At 47.6% G+C, this 17,703-nt stretch overlaps 1 protein-coding gene across 2 annotated transcripts in view; it reads left to right on the top strand.

The window, feature by feature from the left end:
- The first annotated feature begins 2,359 nt into the window (after positions 1–2,359).
- Positions 2,360–17,703, top strand: part of LOC121568143 (rho guanine nucleotide exchange factor 17) — an 85,931-nt gene continuing 70,587 nt past the window's right edge. The window contains exons 1-2 of one of the 2 annotated variants that reach the window (XM_041878724.2): positions 2,360–7,434; positions 7,510–7,688. In XM_041878724.2, coding sequence (XP_041734658.2) covers positions 2,859–7,434; positions 7,510–7,688 — 4,755 coding nt within the window. In that variant the 5' untranslated portion in view covers positions 2,360–2,858. Of the gene's footprint in view, positions 7,689–17,703 lie in introns of both variants that reach the window. The other variant, XM_045207459.1, reaches the window with a different exon arrangement.

Genomic DNA, 17,703 nt, shown 5'->3' with positions numbered 1-17,703 from the left:
AGATCAAGTTTATAAATCGCCTGGCTGGGCTGATGAGACAGTGAATTGCGCAGTCAGATGGAACAGAGTAAATAGGCATTTTAACGTCATAGATTTAACCGGTGGTAACTTGTGGAATAGACACAGGCTGGAATGTGGATTTAACCAATCAGCATTCAGGATTAGACCCACCCGTTGTATAAAAATGGATGGATGTGTTCTAAACAGGTGTGGCCATACCATCTATTGGCTGATTTGGCGATCTGGAGTGCAGGTAATTGTTTTAAAAGCATTAGGAAATGTGATAGTGATGAGAACCATGTAGCTATGATTTTATTATTTATTTATTTATTTATTTTTTGTCATTTAGCAGACGCTCTTATCCAGAGCGACTTACATGAGCAATTAGGGTTAAGTGCCTTGCTCAAGGGCACATCGACAGATCTTTCACCTAGTCGGCTCGGGGATTAGAACCAGCGACCTTTCGGTTACTGGCACAACGCTCTTAACCACTAAGCTACCTGCGGCCCCGATGCGTTCCTACGCGATTTCCTGATTTCACAGACGGACCACATACAAGTTAAATCATTGGGAAATATTTTATTTTACCTACTGATAGAACATAGGCTTTCACCAAATTGACCAGAGTTTCATAATTGTTTTATTTTCGGGGGGGATTATTCCTTTTAAATTGACTGTTGTGTCTGTTTCGACTGTGATGTGCTATTTCCTTTCCTATCTAATAGGCATTTAGACATTTTAAAAGTGAGAATGTCTGAGACAAACATTAAATGTCTTGAAATAAGCACTTGTATGCATGACAAACTGTGTCCCTGACATGTAGATTGATACTGATGCTTTGTGATCTAATGCACTCCTCAATATTTTTGCCACTACTATATGAGGTAGAGTTGTATTTTAGTTAAATGTTGCTTAATGTGTTTTTTTCTTGTTTTTTTCTTCAAACAATGGCCTTGTAAATGCATAAGTCTCCAAGAGAATATCACAGGACTAGTTCCTCAAACCTGGACTTACAGATCAGCTGTTGTCCCTATGTGTATCAGCTGTTGTCCCTATGTGGATCAGCTGTTGTCCCTATGTGTATCAGCTGTTGTCCCTATGTGTATCAGCTGCAGCAGATTGGATTGCTCAATTCCACACATTTTTGGCATGTTTTGGTCAAATGTGTGTGACATCTGATGTTTTTGTTCCTAAGTCTGTCTGAAATGTGATGTGTGTGTGAGCGCCTGAGTTTGTGTGATTGTGTGTGCGTGCCTCAGTGTGTGTGATTGTGTGCGCCTGAGTGATTGTGTACGCCTGTGTGTGTGTGTGTGTGTGTGTGTGTGTGTGTGTGTGGTGTGTTTGTGTAACCTCTGCCTTAGCTTAAGGCCCTTAATGAAGTGATAACATAAGTTTGATATGTGGAGCACATGTCTGTATGGGTCTAATAGGAACCAAAGTAGATGTCAGTTGCTCTTCTTGGAGCGGATATGTTTCTGTGTCAGTGTATCATTTTTTACAGTTAGACTTATTTTTATAACATAGAGAGAACATAATTACTTTTTTGTTACAAATTAGTTTTATTTCTTCACTTATGTTTATACATGTATTTATTAGTTGTGCTGTTTTATACATGCCCAGGCATGTCCGTACCTCTGCTTTGTAGCTATAACCTTCTCTCCAATTAACAAGCCTGTTGACACTGTAATAAACATAATATTCTCTGTTGTCAATAAAGATTACACATATCAACCAGATGTGTTTATTCTGGTATACAGTTAATATATATTGATTGGAAATGTTCTGTTCTCGCTCCGCCACTCATCTACAAAAACAGAGGGAGAGGCAGGGCAGGTCATTTGGGAGAGGCAGGGCAGGTCATAGGCTCGACCCTAAGAGCAAAAAGAATGGTGCACTTTTATACATTGGCCGTAAGATGGCGCTGCGGTCAACATTCCATCACCCAGAGGACGGTATAATATCCCTGCTGGAACAAAGAGCTACTTTACCAGACAGTCATGGGAAAAACCATAAGAGTCATTGTGCATGAGAGAAAATGCTTTATTAAAGTTGACACAATTCGCAAACCCGACACTCACGACCCCGCATGAGTCAGCACTAATAGTAACTTCATTAAATACACTGACAGTGGGAACACTGTTAACAAAGGTTATTCTAGTTTAATTTAGTTTAAAGTACCATTTCTCTGCCCTCCAACGGTTGACTTTACACGGTCCTGAGCTATAATTCTCCCTCTCTGTCCGCAATATCTGTGCTCTCCCATCTAAAAGGAAATGCTTTTTTCTGCCCATTCCCGAGGGGCTATGACAGCCCTTATACCCCGATTAGTCCCGCCCACGCCTGGTCTCTCATTCTCAGGCATTTGCATGTAAAAACATAAGTCACGGAAAACTCAATTATGTCAACAAAAATAAGGAATATAGCAACAGTTCGGGATTACATTGAGTTGTGAGTTTAGGGCCAGCCGCGTGGATAAAGCGATGGGAAAGAGTCTGGAATATGGGGGAATCTATGGAAAAGCTGCATAGTTGAAGGAGAAACGTTTAGACAAACTTTAGCCCTTTTTCTTCGTGCTTGGATGCGATTCGAGAGGACAACTTGTTGTAAGGTCAGAATGCAGAAGAGTTATCTTTCTTTCACTTTGTTTACTCCATAATTCACTCTCCTTTTAGTGTAAACACTTTGGCCTCTTTTCAGTGCAGTAGAGAGAAAAAGCCTTGCCAGCAAGTTTTGGTTAAAAGTAGCCTATTGTGCTTGGTTGAAAAGGGGTGAAAGGCACTGCAGAATAAAAAAGTGCCTTACCACTCTATCAATGAATTAACAAAAGGAGATAAACTAACAAAAGAAAGACGTGCACGATGGCAGAAAAGGAGAAGGAGTATCGCAGTGTCTCTTTCAAAAAGTCAGAAGGTTGTAGCGCGAGCAAAAGTCGCTGTGAAGATCAACAAAACAAATCGACGGATTTGGAGGGCAGTAGCGGCGCCCTTCCCCCTCCATCTACGGCAGCGGCGGAGAAAGCGCAGCCCTCGGCTCTGCGTAATGTTAGTGTGTCAAGGAAAGTTTCCAAAATCTCCGCTGCCAGCCACCCCACCGCAGAGCTAAAGAAAGGCTCTACCACTCCTCTCTCCTCCATTTCTCCCTCTATTCGCCAACTCACTGAGAAGTTCAGTAGCACTAATTTGTCTCGAACGCATGGAGCTCCGAGCCCTGGCAGTAACGTGGCCGGGAAAAGCACAACTTTACCACCGGTTAAAAGCAGCAGGGGAGAAGGGTCCCCGTCTCTGAAATCATTCCATGAGGACCGTGGATATTTACAAGTTACTGACACGGTTTTAACAGAGTCTCAGACTGACACTAAAGTTCAGGAACAAAAGTTTTATTCGGGCACAGACTCGGTCTCTGGATCGGATTCGGAGAGAAATCAAAAATGGATTTATACTCGCAAATCTGCTCAAGGTAGCGTTGGAGCTGGTAAAAGAGATTATTCCCAAATTGATCCATCTGTCTCTTATAACAATAACTGCAGTAAGACTTCGAATGCTGCGGATTACGTTTTTGTCAGTGGGGCACCTGCCTGCAAGTCACACAGGAGCTATTTCCCAACTCACCATGGAGATCCTCTTATTCACGTTGACCTAACCTACTGGCCCAGTGTCACCAAGATCAGAGAGCTTTTCGATGCAGAGGATTTAAAATCTGCTGACCACCTCCAGCACTCCGCCAGCTCTAAAGAGAACTCTTTATCAGACAGAAGCGACAGGCAGTCTCCCAACAGCCCAGCCCCTGAAGCAACTAGCCTCTCACTGTCAGACAGACACCGCAGCAGGGCTGCCTTCCTGGGCAGAGAGAGGAGACACCAGGGCATTGACTCAGCCTTTCACCCTGACCAGCATTACTCAGACGAGGCAGAGATTGAGTCAGCCAGCACTAGTATTAGTAGAAGTGGTAGGTTTCTTAGGGTGGCCCAGCCATCAAACACACACAGAGCCCACAGCCCCAGCAGTGGAGGAGAGGGGCCTGAGACCTGGACTTCTAGTCTGAACTCTGACTCTCCAGCCTCGGTCCTCGCCTCTGCCCCCGCTCCCCCACCTCAGAGCAACTCCGTGGGCCTCTCCTCCTCCCGTGTCCGCCCCTCTGAAGAGCAGAGGCAGAGCCAGGGTGCCGGGCAGCCCAGGGACAGTTTACATTCCTCACATAGCTTCTCCAGACCAGTGGCCCCCTCCTCTGATAGAGCCTCAACCAGGGCAGCCATCACAGCCCGCTGGAGGTTCAGCTCAGGAGACGAAGAAGAGTACCACAGATCAGGAGGAAGGAGCGCTCCCTCGTTAGGTGTCAGCAGAGGTTACCTCTGCCGCGGTAAGAATGGCTGGTGGGGTGGTAAGGTCCTCGGAAGGTCTTCAGGCAGTGAGGAGGACAGCCCTGCGTCACTAGGACCCAGCCGAGACACTGTGAGACGCCGCTCACTGAGGAAGAAGAAGAAGAAGAACAGCGAGGTTGCCGTAGCAACGGGGCGAGATGATGGCGAATCAGACGACAGTGACGACGAGCAGACAGGTATGATGGAACACCTGGAGAGACACCAACAGAACACCGGCGCCACCGCAGAACAGTCTGGGAGGTCCCGGAACCGGCTTAGAGAACCCGAAGGCTCTAGAACCTGTGTAGCGCAGTGGGGGCGCAATTCCACTCCTAACCAGATGGGGGCGCAGGAGAGCTACAGACGCCAATATACCTCAGGTGAGGCGGGGACATCTCACATGACCACGCCCCTCCCAGGGGTTTCGCGGGTGTCAAAGGTCAACATCTCGTCATTTATTTCGAGTCCCGGTGGCTCGCAGAGCAGCAGTAGATACTGTAGCACAGAGACACTGAAAGAAGAGGACCAAGCTAGCTATATTAACAGACGGGCGAACTCTAACACTACTTCTACTACTACTACCACCAACACCCCAGGCAGTGTGGTTGGTGCATCCTCCTCCATGCTTAGTAAGACCTACCACGGTAACTTCACCATGTACCGCTCCCCTAGCTTCGGACACGGGGATAACTTTTCCCACGCCCCTGTTAGGGTCCGCCCCCGCATTCTTTCCCCTGTCAATCCCCCAGCTACAGGGGACACTGGAGGGGTTGCTAGGGAGGAGACTACAGTGTTCCGTCGGTTGCTAAGTGGTGGCGTAGTCGGTGATAAGGACAGGAACAGGATGTCAATGTCAAACCCGGATATCGCCTCGGAAACAATGTCTCTCCTCAGTTTCCTGAAAAGTGACCTATCAGATCTCAGAGTTCGGAAGACGGACAGGTCAGGGTCAGGGGTTACTGAGGGGTCATCTACGGTGTACAGGATGGGGTCAAGAGGCCTCTACCCAGGACTCCGCCCTTCATTAAAGGACCTCACTGCAACTCTCCGGCGCGCCAAATCCTTCACTTACTCCGATAAACCAGTAGGGAGGCAACATCCAGCCGGCTCCTCGGCCAAAAGAAGCACTTCTGAGCAACGTCTGGATCAAGAAGAAGGGAGGGATGGAGGGAGGGGGGCGGTGCCTGACAGAGAGGTGGAGAGTGATAGAGAGGACTGCAGAGCAGGAGGGTATGAGGATGTGATGCCCACTCTGCTGCAGGACAGGTATGTCCAGGAGGCCAGACAGGTAATCAGAGATATCTGCCAGATGAGCGCTCGCGAGGATGAGGATGATGATGATGATGATGTGCTAGCGACAGATGGCACTGAAGATGAGGGTTTCAAAAGAAAAGAAGTGGAGGAGCAGGAGATAAAAGAGAGCGAGGGAGGTGAATTGAAAAATGAGGAGAGGAGAGCTAGAGAAGAGGTTGACATTGGGGCAGCCTCCTCCGTTTCAGAGGAAAAAGAGAAGAGCGAGAGGGAATGTGAAAACAGAGAAAGACAGAAGGGAGATTCTGAGGAGAATGTGTTTTGTGACCGATCTGTTGATGAGCTATCGGGTCACGAGTCAAGCCTCACGGATGAGGGCATAGTCACAGAACCAGAGACTGGACTGGGTGACCCTGAGAGGTTATTTGTGGGGTCAAGTTTAGGATCATCGTTGGCCAGAGATGTGCTGGGTCAACCCCTGACCACCTGGAAGCAGTCTGCTCTGCATGAGGAAGAATGGCCAGGATTAAACGAGGGAATGAGAGAGGGATCAGGGTTACATGCAGGAGCGAGAGAGAAACGAGAGAACCCTGTCTCTGTTCCTGCCCTTGGGGTTGAGAGTGAGGGCGTTGCTGTAGTAACAGAGATGAGCGGCATCAACAACAACAGTATTAGTGGGAGGGCCAATGTATCCCAGAGTGCCTCAGTCCCAGGACTTGAGGCTCCTCCCACTCCGAGCGCTATCCGCCGCCGCCGTAAGTTCTCCTTAGCCGGGAATACGGGCTCTGACTCCAGTAACGGCAGCAACGGGGAGTCCAACGGGAACGGGGATCCTACTGTTTACCGTTCGCTAAGCGACCCCATGCCTCACCGGCGCCGCTCTGTGTCAGAAGAAGGTAATAACAGTTTCTCTGTGGATAGTAACCTGCTGGGGTCGCTCTCTCTCTCCTACAAGGGGGCAGGAGGAGTCGGTGGAGGAAGTGTCCCAGAGTCTTCCTCTGCAGCTGATCTATCAGAGTGCAGCGCGGCCAGCGACCTATCGGTGTGCAGTGACTGTGGTCTCCGTGACGACTACAGCAATGTGATCCGGAGCATTGTTGCAGCGCCAGGAGCGATGGACAGATTGATGACGGATGACAAGAACAATGGGAAAGCCACGAAGAAGAAGTCCTTCTCTGACCCCAGTCGCCGTGGTGAAGGCCCCCTGCTTGATGAACCAGGGTTCAAAAGTAACCATCACCCTAAAGAACCAATTAGTGAGCTGGATCAGCCTGGTCAGATCCCCCCCTCCAGCAGCGAGCCAATCCTGAGTGAACAGAGAGACGAGCTGTGTGAGCTCGGAGATGAACGTGGACGCCCATTACGTAGTCGGCATGGCAACAATGAAGGCGGGAAATTCCGCTCCCAATCAGAAAGGGAGCTGCACTCCTGTCTCCGTGGTGATGACTGTTATGTTCCCAATGACACAGACGGAGGGGGAGGAGGGGAGATATTGGACTTTGACCCCAAACTAGCGGAGGTTCGATCTCCTAGAATGGGCCGGCGGACCTCCAGGAAACGCCCCAACTGGGTCACCCAATCAGCATCAGAAGAGCCGGACCACTCGGAACCAGGTCCAGAAGATCAGGGTCCAGAGGAGGACCAGGATCAAGACCAGAGTGCTCTCACCCCCCCATTGCCCCTTGCCACCCCCATACCCAAAACCAGGCCCAAGCACGTCCGACACGCCAGCGAACCTGCCACCTTCATCCCCATCTCCCCACAGCCCCAGCGAGCCCAGGGGGACCTGCCTGCCCTCCTACCCGCCTCTGAACCCTCCATCCCAGGTAAGCCCACCGGTGAGGAGGCCCCCTCCCTGGAAGATGTGACCAAGCGGTATATTCTGTCCCTGAATGCTCCAGGGGGCGAGAGTGAGCCATCTGGGTCTGGTTCTGAGTCTGGGTCTGGAGGAACGGTGCATGTACCAGACGTGTCCAACTCAAGCCCTGCTACTCCCACTGGTGCCAGAGAACCCAGACTGCAGAGGAAGAGCAGCGAGGAGCTGACCACACCAGCCCCACCGAGAGCCAAACCCAGAGTGGTGAGTAACATCGCCAACGTGTGTCTGTGTCTAAGTGGTCAAAAGTGTGTTTTCATGTTGCAGGAGAGGAGGCTGAATGTTTGCTGTTGTCATGGATGAAATCAACACAGCTAGATGGAGTTGTGTTCTGACATGAATCTATCCACACTAGGCTGGTAAGGATGTGTTGAAGGAGGAACCCTTTTATACTTCATGATGCATCAGCCTAACTTTAAAGAGCTGCGCCAGGATTGTGTTTGTGTGTGTTGTGTGTGCGCTTGCATGTGTGAGGGCTTGGTTGCGCGTGTGTGTGTGTGTGTGTGTGTGTGTTTACTATGTAGAATGTTATAGTGATGGAGTGTTTGGAGCAGATATGGAGGACATTTTGCCAAGCTCCTTATCTCTATAGCTCTGGGGGAGAGAAACAGCTCTGGGGGAGAGAAACAGCTCTGGGGGAGAGAAACTGCTCAGCATATGGCTCTGGGGGAGAGAAACTGCTCAGCATATGGCTCTGGGGGAGAGAAACTGCTCAGAATATGGTTCTGGGGGAGAGAAACTGCTCAGCATATGGCTCTGGGGGAGAGAAACTGCTCAGCATATGGCTCTGGGGGAGAGAAACAGCTCAGAATATGGCTCTGGGGGAGAGAAACTGCTCAGAATATGGCTCTGGGGGAGAGAAACTGCTCAGAATATGGCTCTGGGGGAGAGAAACTGCTCTGGGGGAGAGAAACTGCTCTGGGGGAGAGAAACTGCCCCGCTCACTGTGTCTTCTGTTGGCTGGGCCTTGTTGAGTGCTATTTGGTCAACACACACAGGCTCTCCACCACTAATGCACGCACACACAAAACAGGCCTCTAATGCCATGGACATGCTCTGATGGTTATTCTCAGAGTGTATTTGTTAGCAGAAACATTAAAAAACACAACAAACAGATTTATACAAGCGTTAAACAAACATTTGTTAGAACAAATGTTAAACAAGCACTGGACTGGGCACATTAGCTTCTGGACTAGCGCCTGCTGGTAATAGCCTGGGCAATGCTCTGCTCTACTTTATTTACCTCTTGCTTATGTATGTGACTGTGGGCACCTAATGGAGAGAGACAAGCTGTACTACAGCCATACAGTCAGCCCCTGCTGCCTGTAGTCCTAGTCCTTATACCCTGCTGCCTGTAGTTAGTCCTTATACCCTGCTGCCTGTAGTTAGTCCTTATACCCTGCTGCCTGTAGTTAGTCCTTATACCCTGCTGCCTGTAGTTAGTCCTTATACCCTGCTGCCTGTAGTCCTAGTCCTTATACCCTGCTGCCTGTAGTTAGTCCTTATACCCTGCTGCATGTAGTTAGTCCTTATACCCTGCTGCCTGTAGTTAGTCCTTATACCCTGCTGCCTGTAGTTAGTCCTTATACCCTGCTGCCTGTAGTCCTAGTCCTTATACCCTGCTGCCTGTAGTTAGTCCTTATACCCTGCTGCCTGTAGTCCTAGTCCTTATACCCTGCTGCCTGTAGTTAGTCCTTATACCCTGCTGCCTGTAGTCCTAGTCCTTATACCCTGCTGCCTGTAGTTAGTCCTTATACCCTGCTGCCTGTATTTAGTCCTTATACCCTGCTGCCTGTAGTCCTAGTCCTTATACCCTGCTGCCTGTAGCTAGTCCTTATACCCTGCTGCCTGTAGTTAGTCCTTATACCCTGCTGCCTGTAGTCCTAGTCCTTATACCCTGCTGCCTGTAGTTAGTCCTTATACCCTGCTGCCTGTAGTCCTAGTCCTTATACCCTGCTGCCTGTAGTTAGTCCTTATACCCTGCTGCCTGTAGTTAGTCCTTATACCCTGCTGCCTGTAGTTAGTCCTTATACCCTGCTGCCTGTAGTTAGTCCTTATACCCTGCTGCCTGTAGTTAGTCCTTATACCCTGCTGCCTGTAGTTAGTCCTTATACCCTGCTGCCTGTAGTTAGTCCTTATACCCTGCTGCCTGTAGTCCTAGTCCTTATACCCTGCTGCCTGTAGTTAGTCCTTATACCCTGCTGCCTGTAGTTAGTCCTTATACCCTGCTGCCTGTAGTTAGTCCTTATACCCTGCTGCCTGTAGTTAGTCCTTATACCCTGCTGCCTGTAGTTAGTCCTTATACCCTGCTGCCTGTAGTTAGTCCTTATACCCTGCTGCCTGTAGTTAGTCCTTATACCCTGCTGCCTGTAGTTAGTCCTTACCTATTGTCCTCACATTAGGGTGTGTGTGTGAACTCTTATTAGGGTGTGTGTGTGGGAGAGAATTTGTGATGGCCACTCCAATACCTTCACTTTGTTGTCCTTAAGCCATTTTGCCACAACTTTGGAAGTATGCTTGGGGTCATTGTCCATTTGGCAGACCCATTTGCGACCAAGCTTTAACTTCCTGACTGATGTCTTGAGATGTTGCTTCAATATATCTACATAATTTTCCTTCCTCATGATGCCATCTATTTTGTGAAGTGCACTAGTCCCTCATGCAGCAAAGCACCCCCACAGCATGATGCTGCCACCCCCCGTACTTCACGGTTGGTATGGTGTTCTTCGGCTTGCAAGCGTCCCCCTTTTTCCTCCAAACGTAACGATGGTCATTATGGCCAAACAGTTCTATTTTTGTTTCATCAAACCAGAGGACATTTCTCCAAAAAGTACGATCTTTGTCCCCATGTGCAGTTGCAAACCGTAGTCTGGTTTTTTTATGGCGGTTTTGGAGCAGTGGCTTCTTCCTTGCTGCGTGGCATTTAAGGTTATGTCGATATAGGACTTGTTTTACTGTGGATATAGATACTTTTGTACCTGTTTCCTCCAGCATCTTCACAAGGTCCTTTGCTGTTGTTCTGGGAATGATTTGCACTTTTCGCACCAAAGTACGTTCATCTCTAGGAGACAGAACGTGTCTCCTTCCTGAGCGGTATGACGGCTGCGTGGTCCCATGGTGTTTATACTTGCGTACTATTGTTTGTACAGATGAACGTGGTACCTTCAGGCGTTTGGAAATTGCTGCCAAAGATTAACCAGACTTGGCTGATGTCTTTTGATTTGCCCATGATGTCAAGCAAAGAGGCACTGAGTTCATCCACAGGTACACCTCCAATTGACTCAAATGATGTCAATTAGCCTATCAGAAGCTTCTAAAGCCATGACATCATTTTCTGGAATTTTCCAAGCTGTGTAAAGGCACAGTCAACTTTGTGTATGTACAATTCTGACCCACTGGAATTGTGATACAGTGAAATAATGTCTGTAAACAATTGTTGGAAAACTTACTTGTGTCATGCACAAAGTAGATGTCCTAACCGACTTGCCAAAACGATAGTTTGTTAACAAGAAATTTGTGGAGTGGTTGTTAAACTAGTTTTAATGACTCCAACCTAAGTATATGTAAACTTCCGACTTCTACTGTATCACTCAGAGAAAGATTGTTCTCTCTCTACAGACACACAAACAAACATTGTGGTTAGATCTTCCCTGGAACGTCTCTCTCTTTCTCTCTTGCTCTCACTCACTCACTCACTCACTCACTCACTCACTCACTCACTCACTCACTCACTCACTCACTCACTCACACACACACACGTTTTTATCCATCTGACATAACTTTGTTATATGAAATTACTGTTTGTCACAAGCACTGTTGACTATTCTTTAGGAAGTTGTATGTGAGTGTTTTCCGTAACCCCCCTCCCCCCTTTTTTTTTCTTCCCCTCTGTGTTGCCTTGACAGCAGGGTTATCCTCTCCAGACAGGAAATGGGCTTAGAGAAACAGGAAGTTGTTGTGGTTACTGATGTGTTTGATGATAGCCAGGGCCGCCAGCCGCTGGGTGATGGGACCTGTGTGTGTGTGTGTGGGAGGTGTCTGTCTGTTTCTTCATGCTCTGATCTCGTAGGAGAGGAGAGAGGGAGACAAAGAAATTAAATGATAATACAAAAATAAATACTGTGTGTGTGTATTTGTGTGTGTGTGTGTATATATAATATATATATATATAGTGATGAACGCTACCTGCCCGAATGCATAGTGCCTACTGTGAAGTTTGGTGGAGGAGGAATAATGGTCTGGGGCTGTTTTTCATGGTTCTTGCTAGTCCCCTTAGTTCCAGTGAAGGGAAATCTTAACGCTACGGCATACAATGACATTCTAGACGATTCTGTGCTTCCAACTTTGTGGCAACAGTTTGGGTAAGGCCTTTTCCTGTTCCAGAATGAAAATGCGCCCGTGCACAAAGCGAGGTCCATACAGAAATGGTTTGTCGAGATTGGTGTGGAAGAACTTGACTGGCCTGCACAGAGCCCTGATCTCAACCCCATCGAACACCTTTGGGATGAATTGGAACGCCAACTGCGAGCTAAGCACAATCGCCCAACAACAGTGCCCAACCTCAATATTGCTCTTGTGGCTGAATGGAAGCAAGTTCCCGCAACAATGTTCCAACATCTAGTGGAAAGCCTTTCCAGAAGAGTGGAAGTTGTTATAGCAGCAAAGGGGGGACCAACTCCATATTAATGCCCATGATATTGGCATGAGATGTTTGACGAGCAGGTGTCCACATACTTTTGGTCATGTAGTGTATGTTGAAAATGGTGGGGCTCAAGCTGCGTCCCTGTCTCACCCCACGGCCCTGTGGGAAGAAATGTGTTTTTTGCCAATTTTAGTTTGTGTACATGGATTTTATAATGTTGTATGTTTTTCCCCCAACACCACTTTCCATCCATTTGTATAGCAGACTCTCATGCCTCATGCAGGGTGAATACATGGTCTGTCGTACGGTAATTTGGTAAAAAGCCAATTTTGACATTTGCTCAGTACATTGTTTTCATTGAGGAAATGTTCAAGTCTGCTGTTAATGATAATGCAGAGGATTTCCCCAAGGTTGCTGTTGATGCATATCCCACAGTAGTTATTGGGGTAAAATTTGTCTCCACTTTTGTGGATTGGGGTGATCAATCTTGAGTTCCAAAAATTGGGGAAGATGCCAGAACTAAGGATGATGTTAAAGAGTTTAAGTCTGGAATTTGTGGTCTGTATATTTTATAATTTCATTTAGCATACCATCAACACGACAAGCCTTTTTGGGTTGGAGGGTTTGTATTTTGGCCTGTAGTTAAATTAAATGTAATTGGAGAATCTAGTGGATTCTGGTAGTCTTTAATAGTTGATTCTAAGATTTGAATTTGATCATGTATATGTTTTTGCTGTTTGTTCTTTTTTATCGAGCCAAAAAGATTGGAGAAGTGGTTTATCCATACATCTCCATTTTTTGATAGAAAACTCTTTGTGTTGTTTGTTTAGTGTGTTCCAATTTTACCAGAAGTGGTTAGATTCTATGGATTCATCAATTAAATTGAGCTGATTTCTGACGTGCAGTTCCTTCTTTTTAAGTAATGTATTTCTGGGTTGTTGTAGTGATTCACCATAGTGAAGGCGTAGTGAGCCTACGGGTTTCTGGGTCTCTGCTTTTGGTTGGATAGGTTTCTCAATTTCTTTCTTAGGTTTTTGCATTCTTCATCAAACCATTTGTCATTGTTAAGTTTCTTAGATTTGATAGGGAAGCTGAGAGGTCAAATATACAGTTCAGGTTATCTACTGCCAAGTTTACACCTTCACTATTACAGTGGAACGTTTTGTCCAGGAAATTGTCTGAAAGGGATTGAATTTGTTGTTGCCTAATTGTTTTTTGGTAGGTTTCTACACTGCTTTCCTTCCATCTATAGCGTTTCTTAATAGTATGCAGTTCCTTTGGCTTTGATACCTCATGATTTGAGTATTGCACTGTTCAAGTAGACTGTGATTTTGCTGTGGTCTGATAGGGGTGTCAGTGGGCTGACTGTGAACGCTCTGAGAGACTCTGGGTTGAGGTGAGTGATAAAGTAGTCTACAGTACTACTGCCAAGAGATGAGCTATAGGTGTACCTACCGTAGGAGTCCCCTCAAAGCCTACCATTGACTATGGACAGACCCAGCGTGCGACAGAGCTGCAGGAGTTGTGACCCGTTTTTGTTGGTTATGTTGTCATAGTTGTGCCAAGGGGGGCATATGGGGGAGGGAATGCTGTCACCTCTAGGTAGGTGTTTGTCCCCCTGTGTGCTGAGGGTGTCAGGTTCTTGTCCCTCTCTCTCCTGCCCCCCCCTCTCTCTCTCCTGCCCCCCCCCCTCTCTCTCTCCTGCCCCCCTCTCTCTCTCTCCTGCCCCCCTCTCTCTCTCCTGCCCCCCCTCTCTCTCTCCTGCCCCCCCTCTCTCTCTCTCTCCTGCCCCCTCTCTCTCTCTCCTGCCCCCCCCTCTCTCTCTCCTGCCCCCCTCTCTCTCTCTCCTGCCCCCCTCTCTCTCTCCTGCCCCCCTCTCTCTCTCTCCTGCCCCCCTTTCTCTCTCTCCTGCCCCCTCTCTCTCTCTCCTGCCCCCCCTCTCTCTCTCTCCTGCCCCCCTCTCTCTCTCTCCTGCCCCCCTCTCTCTCTCCTGCCCCCCTCTCTCTGTCTGTCAGTCAGTTTACAGGGTTTTCCTTTAGACTCCATCATAGCTGTAATGTCATTATGTCATAGCTGTAATGTCATTATGTCATAGCTGTAATGTCATTATGTCATAGCTGTAATGTCATTATGTCATAGCTGTAATGTCATTATGTCATAGCTGTAATGTCATTATGTCATAGCTGTAATGTCATTATGTCATAGCTGTAATGTCATTATGTCATAGCTTTCTGTGCCTTGTTTTTCTATCTTCTCCTCTTCTTTCGTCTCTCTCGAGGAGCGTTGCTGGGAGATGAGGTCATCTCCTTCTGGCTTCTTGAGACGAGATTTAGCCAGATATCAGATACAGGAACACACAGAACGAGGGAGTGGAGAGGGGGCGAGACAGGTGAAAGGAGAGAGAGAGAAAGAGCTTCTGCAGTGTTTTCATTTAGACAGGCAGCAGGAATGTGGTCTATCTATCTTCTCTCTCTCTCGCTCTCATAATGGCCCTGAACCCCCCGGGAGTAAACGCAGGGGTGTGTGAGTCGATCTCAGAGTAGTGTGTATGAGTGACTTCCTTTTGTAGTGTACTTTAGGCGAGGGTCATATTTACACAGGCGTGCGTGGGAGTGATCACTCATGGTATTTTTCAGATACACCTGGTCAATATCACACACTCTCCTCTCTCTCTCTCTCTCTCTCTCTCTCTCTCTCTCTCTCTCTCTCTCTCTCTCTCTCTCTCTCTCTCCAATTTCAATTTAAGGGCTTAATTGGCATGGGAAACGTATGTTAACATTGCCAAAGCAAGTGAAGTAAACAAAAGTGAAATAAACAATAAATATTAACAGTAAACATTACACTCAGAAGTTCCAAAAATAATAAAGACATTTCAAATGTCATATTATGTATATATACAGAGATGTAACAATGTGCAAATAGTTAAAGTACAAATGGGAAAATAAATAAACATAAATAAACAATGGTGTTTGTTCTTCACTGGTTGCCCTTTTCTTGTGGCAACAGGTCACAAATCTTGCTGCTGTGATGGCACACTGGTTTTTCACCCAGTAGATATGGGAGTTTATCAAAATGGGGTTTGTTTTTCGAATTCTTTGTGGGTCTGTGTAATCTGAGGGAAATATGTATCTCTAATATGGTCATACATTTGGCAGGTTAGGAAGTGCAGCTCAGTTTCCACCTCATTTTGTGGGCAGTGTGCACATAGCCTGTCTTCTCTTGAGAGCCAGGTCTGCCTACGGCGGCCTTTCTCAATAGCAAGGCTATGCTCACTGAGCTTTCCTTCATTTTGGGTCTGTCATCGTGGTCAGGTATTCTGCCACTGTGTACTCTCTGTTTAGAGCCAAATAGCATTCTAGTTTGCTCTGTTTTTTTGTTAATTCTTTCCAATGTGTCAAGTAATTCTCTTTTTGTTTTCTCATGATTTTGTTGGGTCTAATTGTGTTGTTGTTGTTGTTGTCCTGGGGCTCTGTGGGGTCTGTTTGTGTTTGTGAACAGAGCCCCAGGACCAGCTTACTTAGGGGACTCTTCTCCAAGTTCATCTCTCTCTCTCTCTCTCTCTCTCTCTCTCTCTCTCTCTCTCTCTCTCTCTCTCTCTCTCTCTCTCTCTCTCTCTCTCTCTCTCTCTCTCTCTCTCTCTCTCTCTCTCTCTCTCTCTCTCTCTCTCTCTCTCTCTCTCTCTCTCTCTCTCTCTCTCTCTCTCTCTCTCAGAACTACACCGTGGAACAGCATGGCATGGTACACACTAGAGGGATGGGCCAGCCTGTCAGCCCCTTACTTTAGGAAGAGATGGATGGGCCAGCCTGTCAGCCCCTTACTTTAGGAAGAGATGGATGGGCCAGCCTGTCAGCCCCCTTACTTTAGGGAAGAGAGGGATGGCCCAGCCTGTCAGCCCCTTACTTTAGGGAAGAGAGGGATGGGCCAGCCTGTCAGCCCCTTACTTTAGGAAGAGATGGATGGGCCAGCCTGTCAGCCCCTTACTTTAGGAAGAGAGGGATGGGCCAGCCTGTCAGCCCCTTACTTTAGGAAGAGAGGGATGGGCCAGCCTGTCAGCCCCTTACTTTAGGAAGAGATGGATGGGCCAGCCTGTCAGCCCCTTACTTTAGGAAGAGAGGGATGGGCCAGCCTGTCAGCCCCTTACTTTAGGAAGAGAGGGATGGGCCAGCCTGTCAGCCCCTTACTTTAGGAAGAGAGGGATGGGCCAGCCTGTCAGCCCCTTACTTTAGGAAGAGAGGGATGGAGCACAGACTGTTAGAGGGGGAAAGAAGGATCTAGAGAAAGCAGGTAGTCGGAGGGGAATAAAGAGGGATTGATGTTTTGAGACTTGTATAAGGTCAGATGGAGAGAGGGAGTGGATTACGGAGAGAACACACTGTTTAGATCATCAGATGTATTAGTTATTTTATCAGACCATCTAGAATCAAACACTGCCCCCTCTCTCCTCCTTCAGCTCTCTTTTCCTCAATCCCCCCCCCCCGTAGAGCCCCCCTGTGTAGTCCCCTTCTGAGAACCTCCAGGCCTTGTGAGACACGTTCACACACACACACACAGAAACCTTTGTAGACAGCGGTTGTGTTGTGTTTTCTAGTGGAGTTGTGTTGTTGTCCGTACCTCTCTCTGAGCCCCAGAGGAGATGCTCTGCTGGGGACCGTTAAGTATGGGAGGACAAGGACAGGGATGGAGGGACACACACACACACACACACACTACCTCTCTTCTGTCCAGCAGGGGGTTGGTGGGCAGAGAGGGGTGGGGGTTCATCCTGTTTTAACTAGAAGGTCAGCTCACCTAGGGATGGAGAGAGATGATGAAAAGGTTGAGAGAGAGAGAGAAAGGAAGGGCATAGAGCTAAACAGATGACATGGAAAATAACCAGTTCACCATTTCCCAGCTTGCCCTTGACCCTGGACCAGAGGGGATGTTTGGTAAATATTTAGTTCAGCAATATTTTTTACCTGCGATTTTTGCACCAAATAACACTGTTACATTTTAGTAAGACTGCACATGGGACAGCTATTGCCATGGAACCTTGGGGACCAAAAAGAAAGGATAGTTATTTGTTTTTCAAGCTCTCAGTAGTTTACTGTCAATTGCTGTGTCTAAAGGTTTGGGAAAGTTAGCCCCCCCTGGCCTCCCAACTCCACCCCTCTGTAATGTTGCCATGGTTTCCGCCGGGGCCTCAGCAGTGCAGGTCTCAGGAGCATATGAGGCCAGAACATCCTCTGTCTCTGTGCTTCCTGTCCTCTGGACGCACACACACACACTCCCCCTCCTCTGTTCATGTCACCTTCTAATACACAGACAGGCTGGCGTATTGTTTTTGTGACCAGGGCAACATAAATGTTTTGTGTTCCCCTTTAAGAGCGTGGCTGCGGGCCCATTTTAAGGACGGACTCATGTGGTGAGCTGGGGGCCTATTTTAAGGTGGGACTGGATCTAGTATGGGGAACCTTACATAGAGAGGATAGAAACTTTCCAATGACAACAAAGCTAAATGAAAGGGAGGAACGGATGTGGAGAAGGGAGAGAGGTGGCTGGATGGAGAGTGGTCAAAACACACAGTGCATCTAGACTCAT

The sequence above is a fragment of the Coregonus clupeaformis genome, chromosome 25 (genome assembly GCF_020615455.1).
Source record: "Coregonus clupeaformis isolate EN_2021a chromosome 25, ASM2061545v1, whole genome shotgun sequence".
In the NCBI taxonomy this organism is placed as follows: Eukaryota; Metazoa; Chordata; class Actinopteri; order Salmoniformes; family Salmonidae; genus Coregonus; species Coregonus clupeaformis.
The sequence above is the reverse complement of the archived record's forward strand: the minus strand, read 5'-3'. Positions and strand labels throughout refer to the sequence as shown.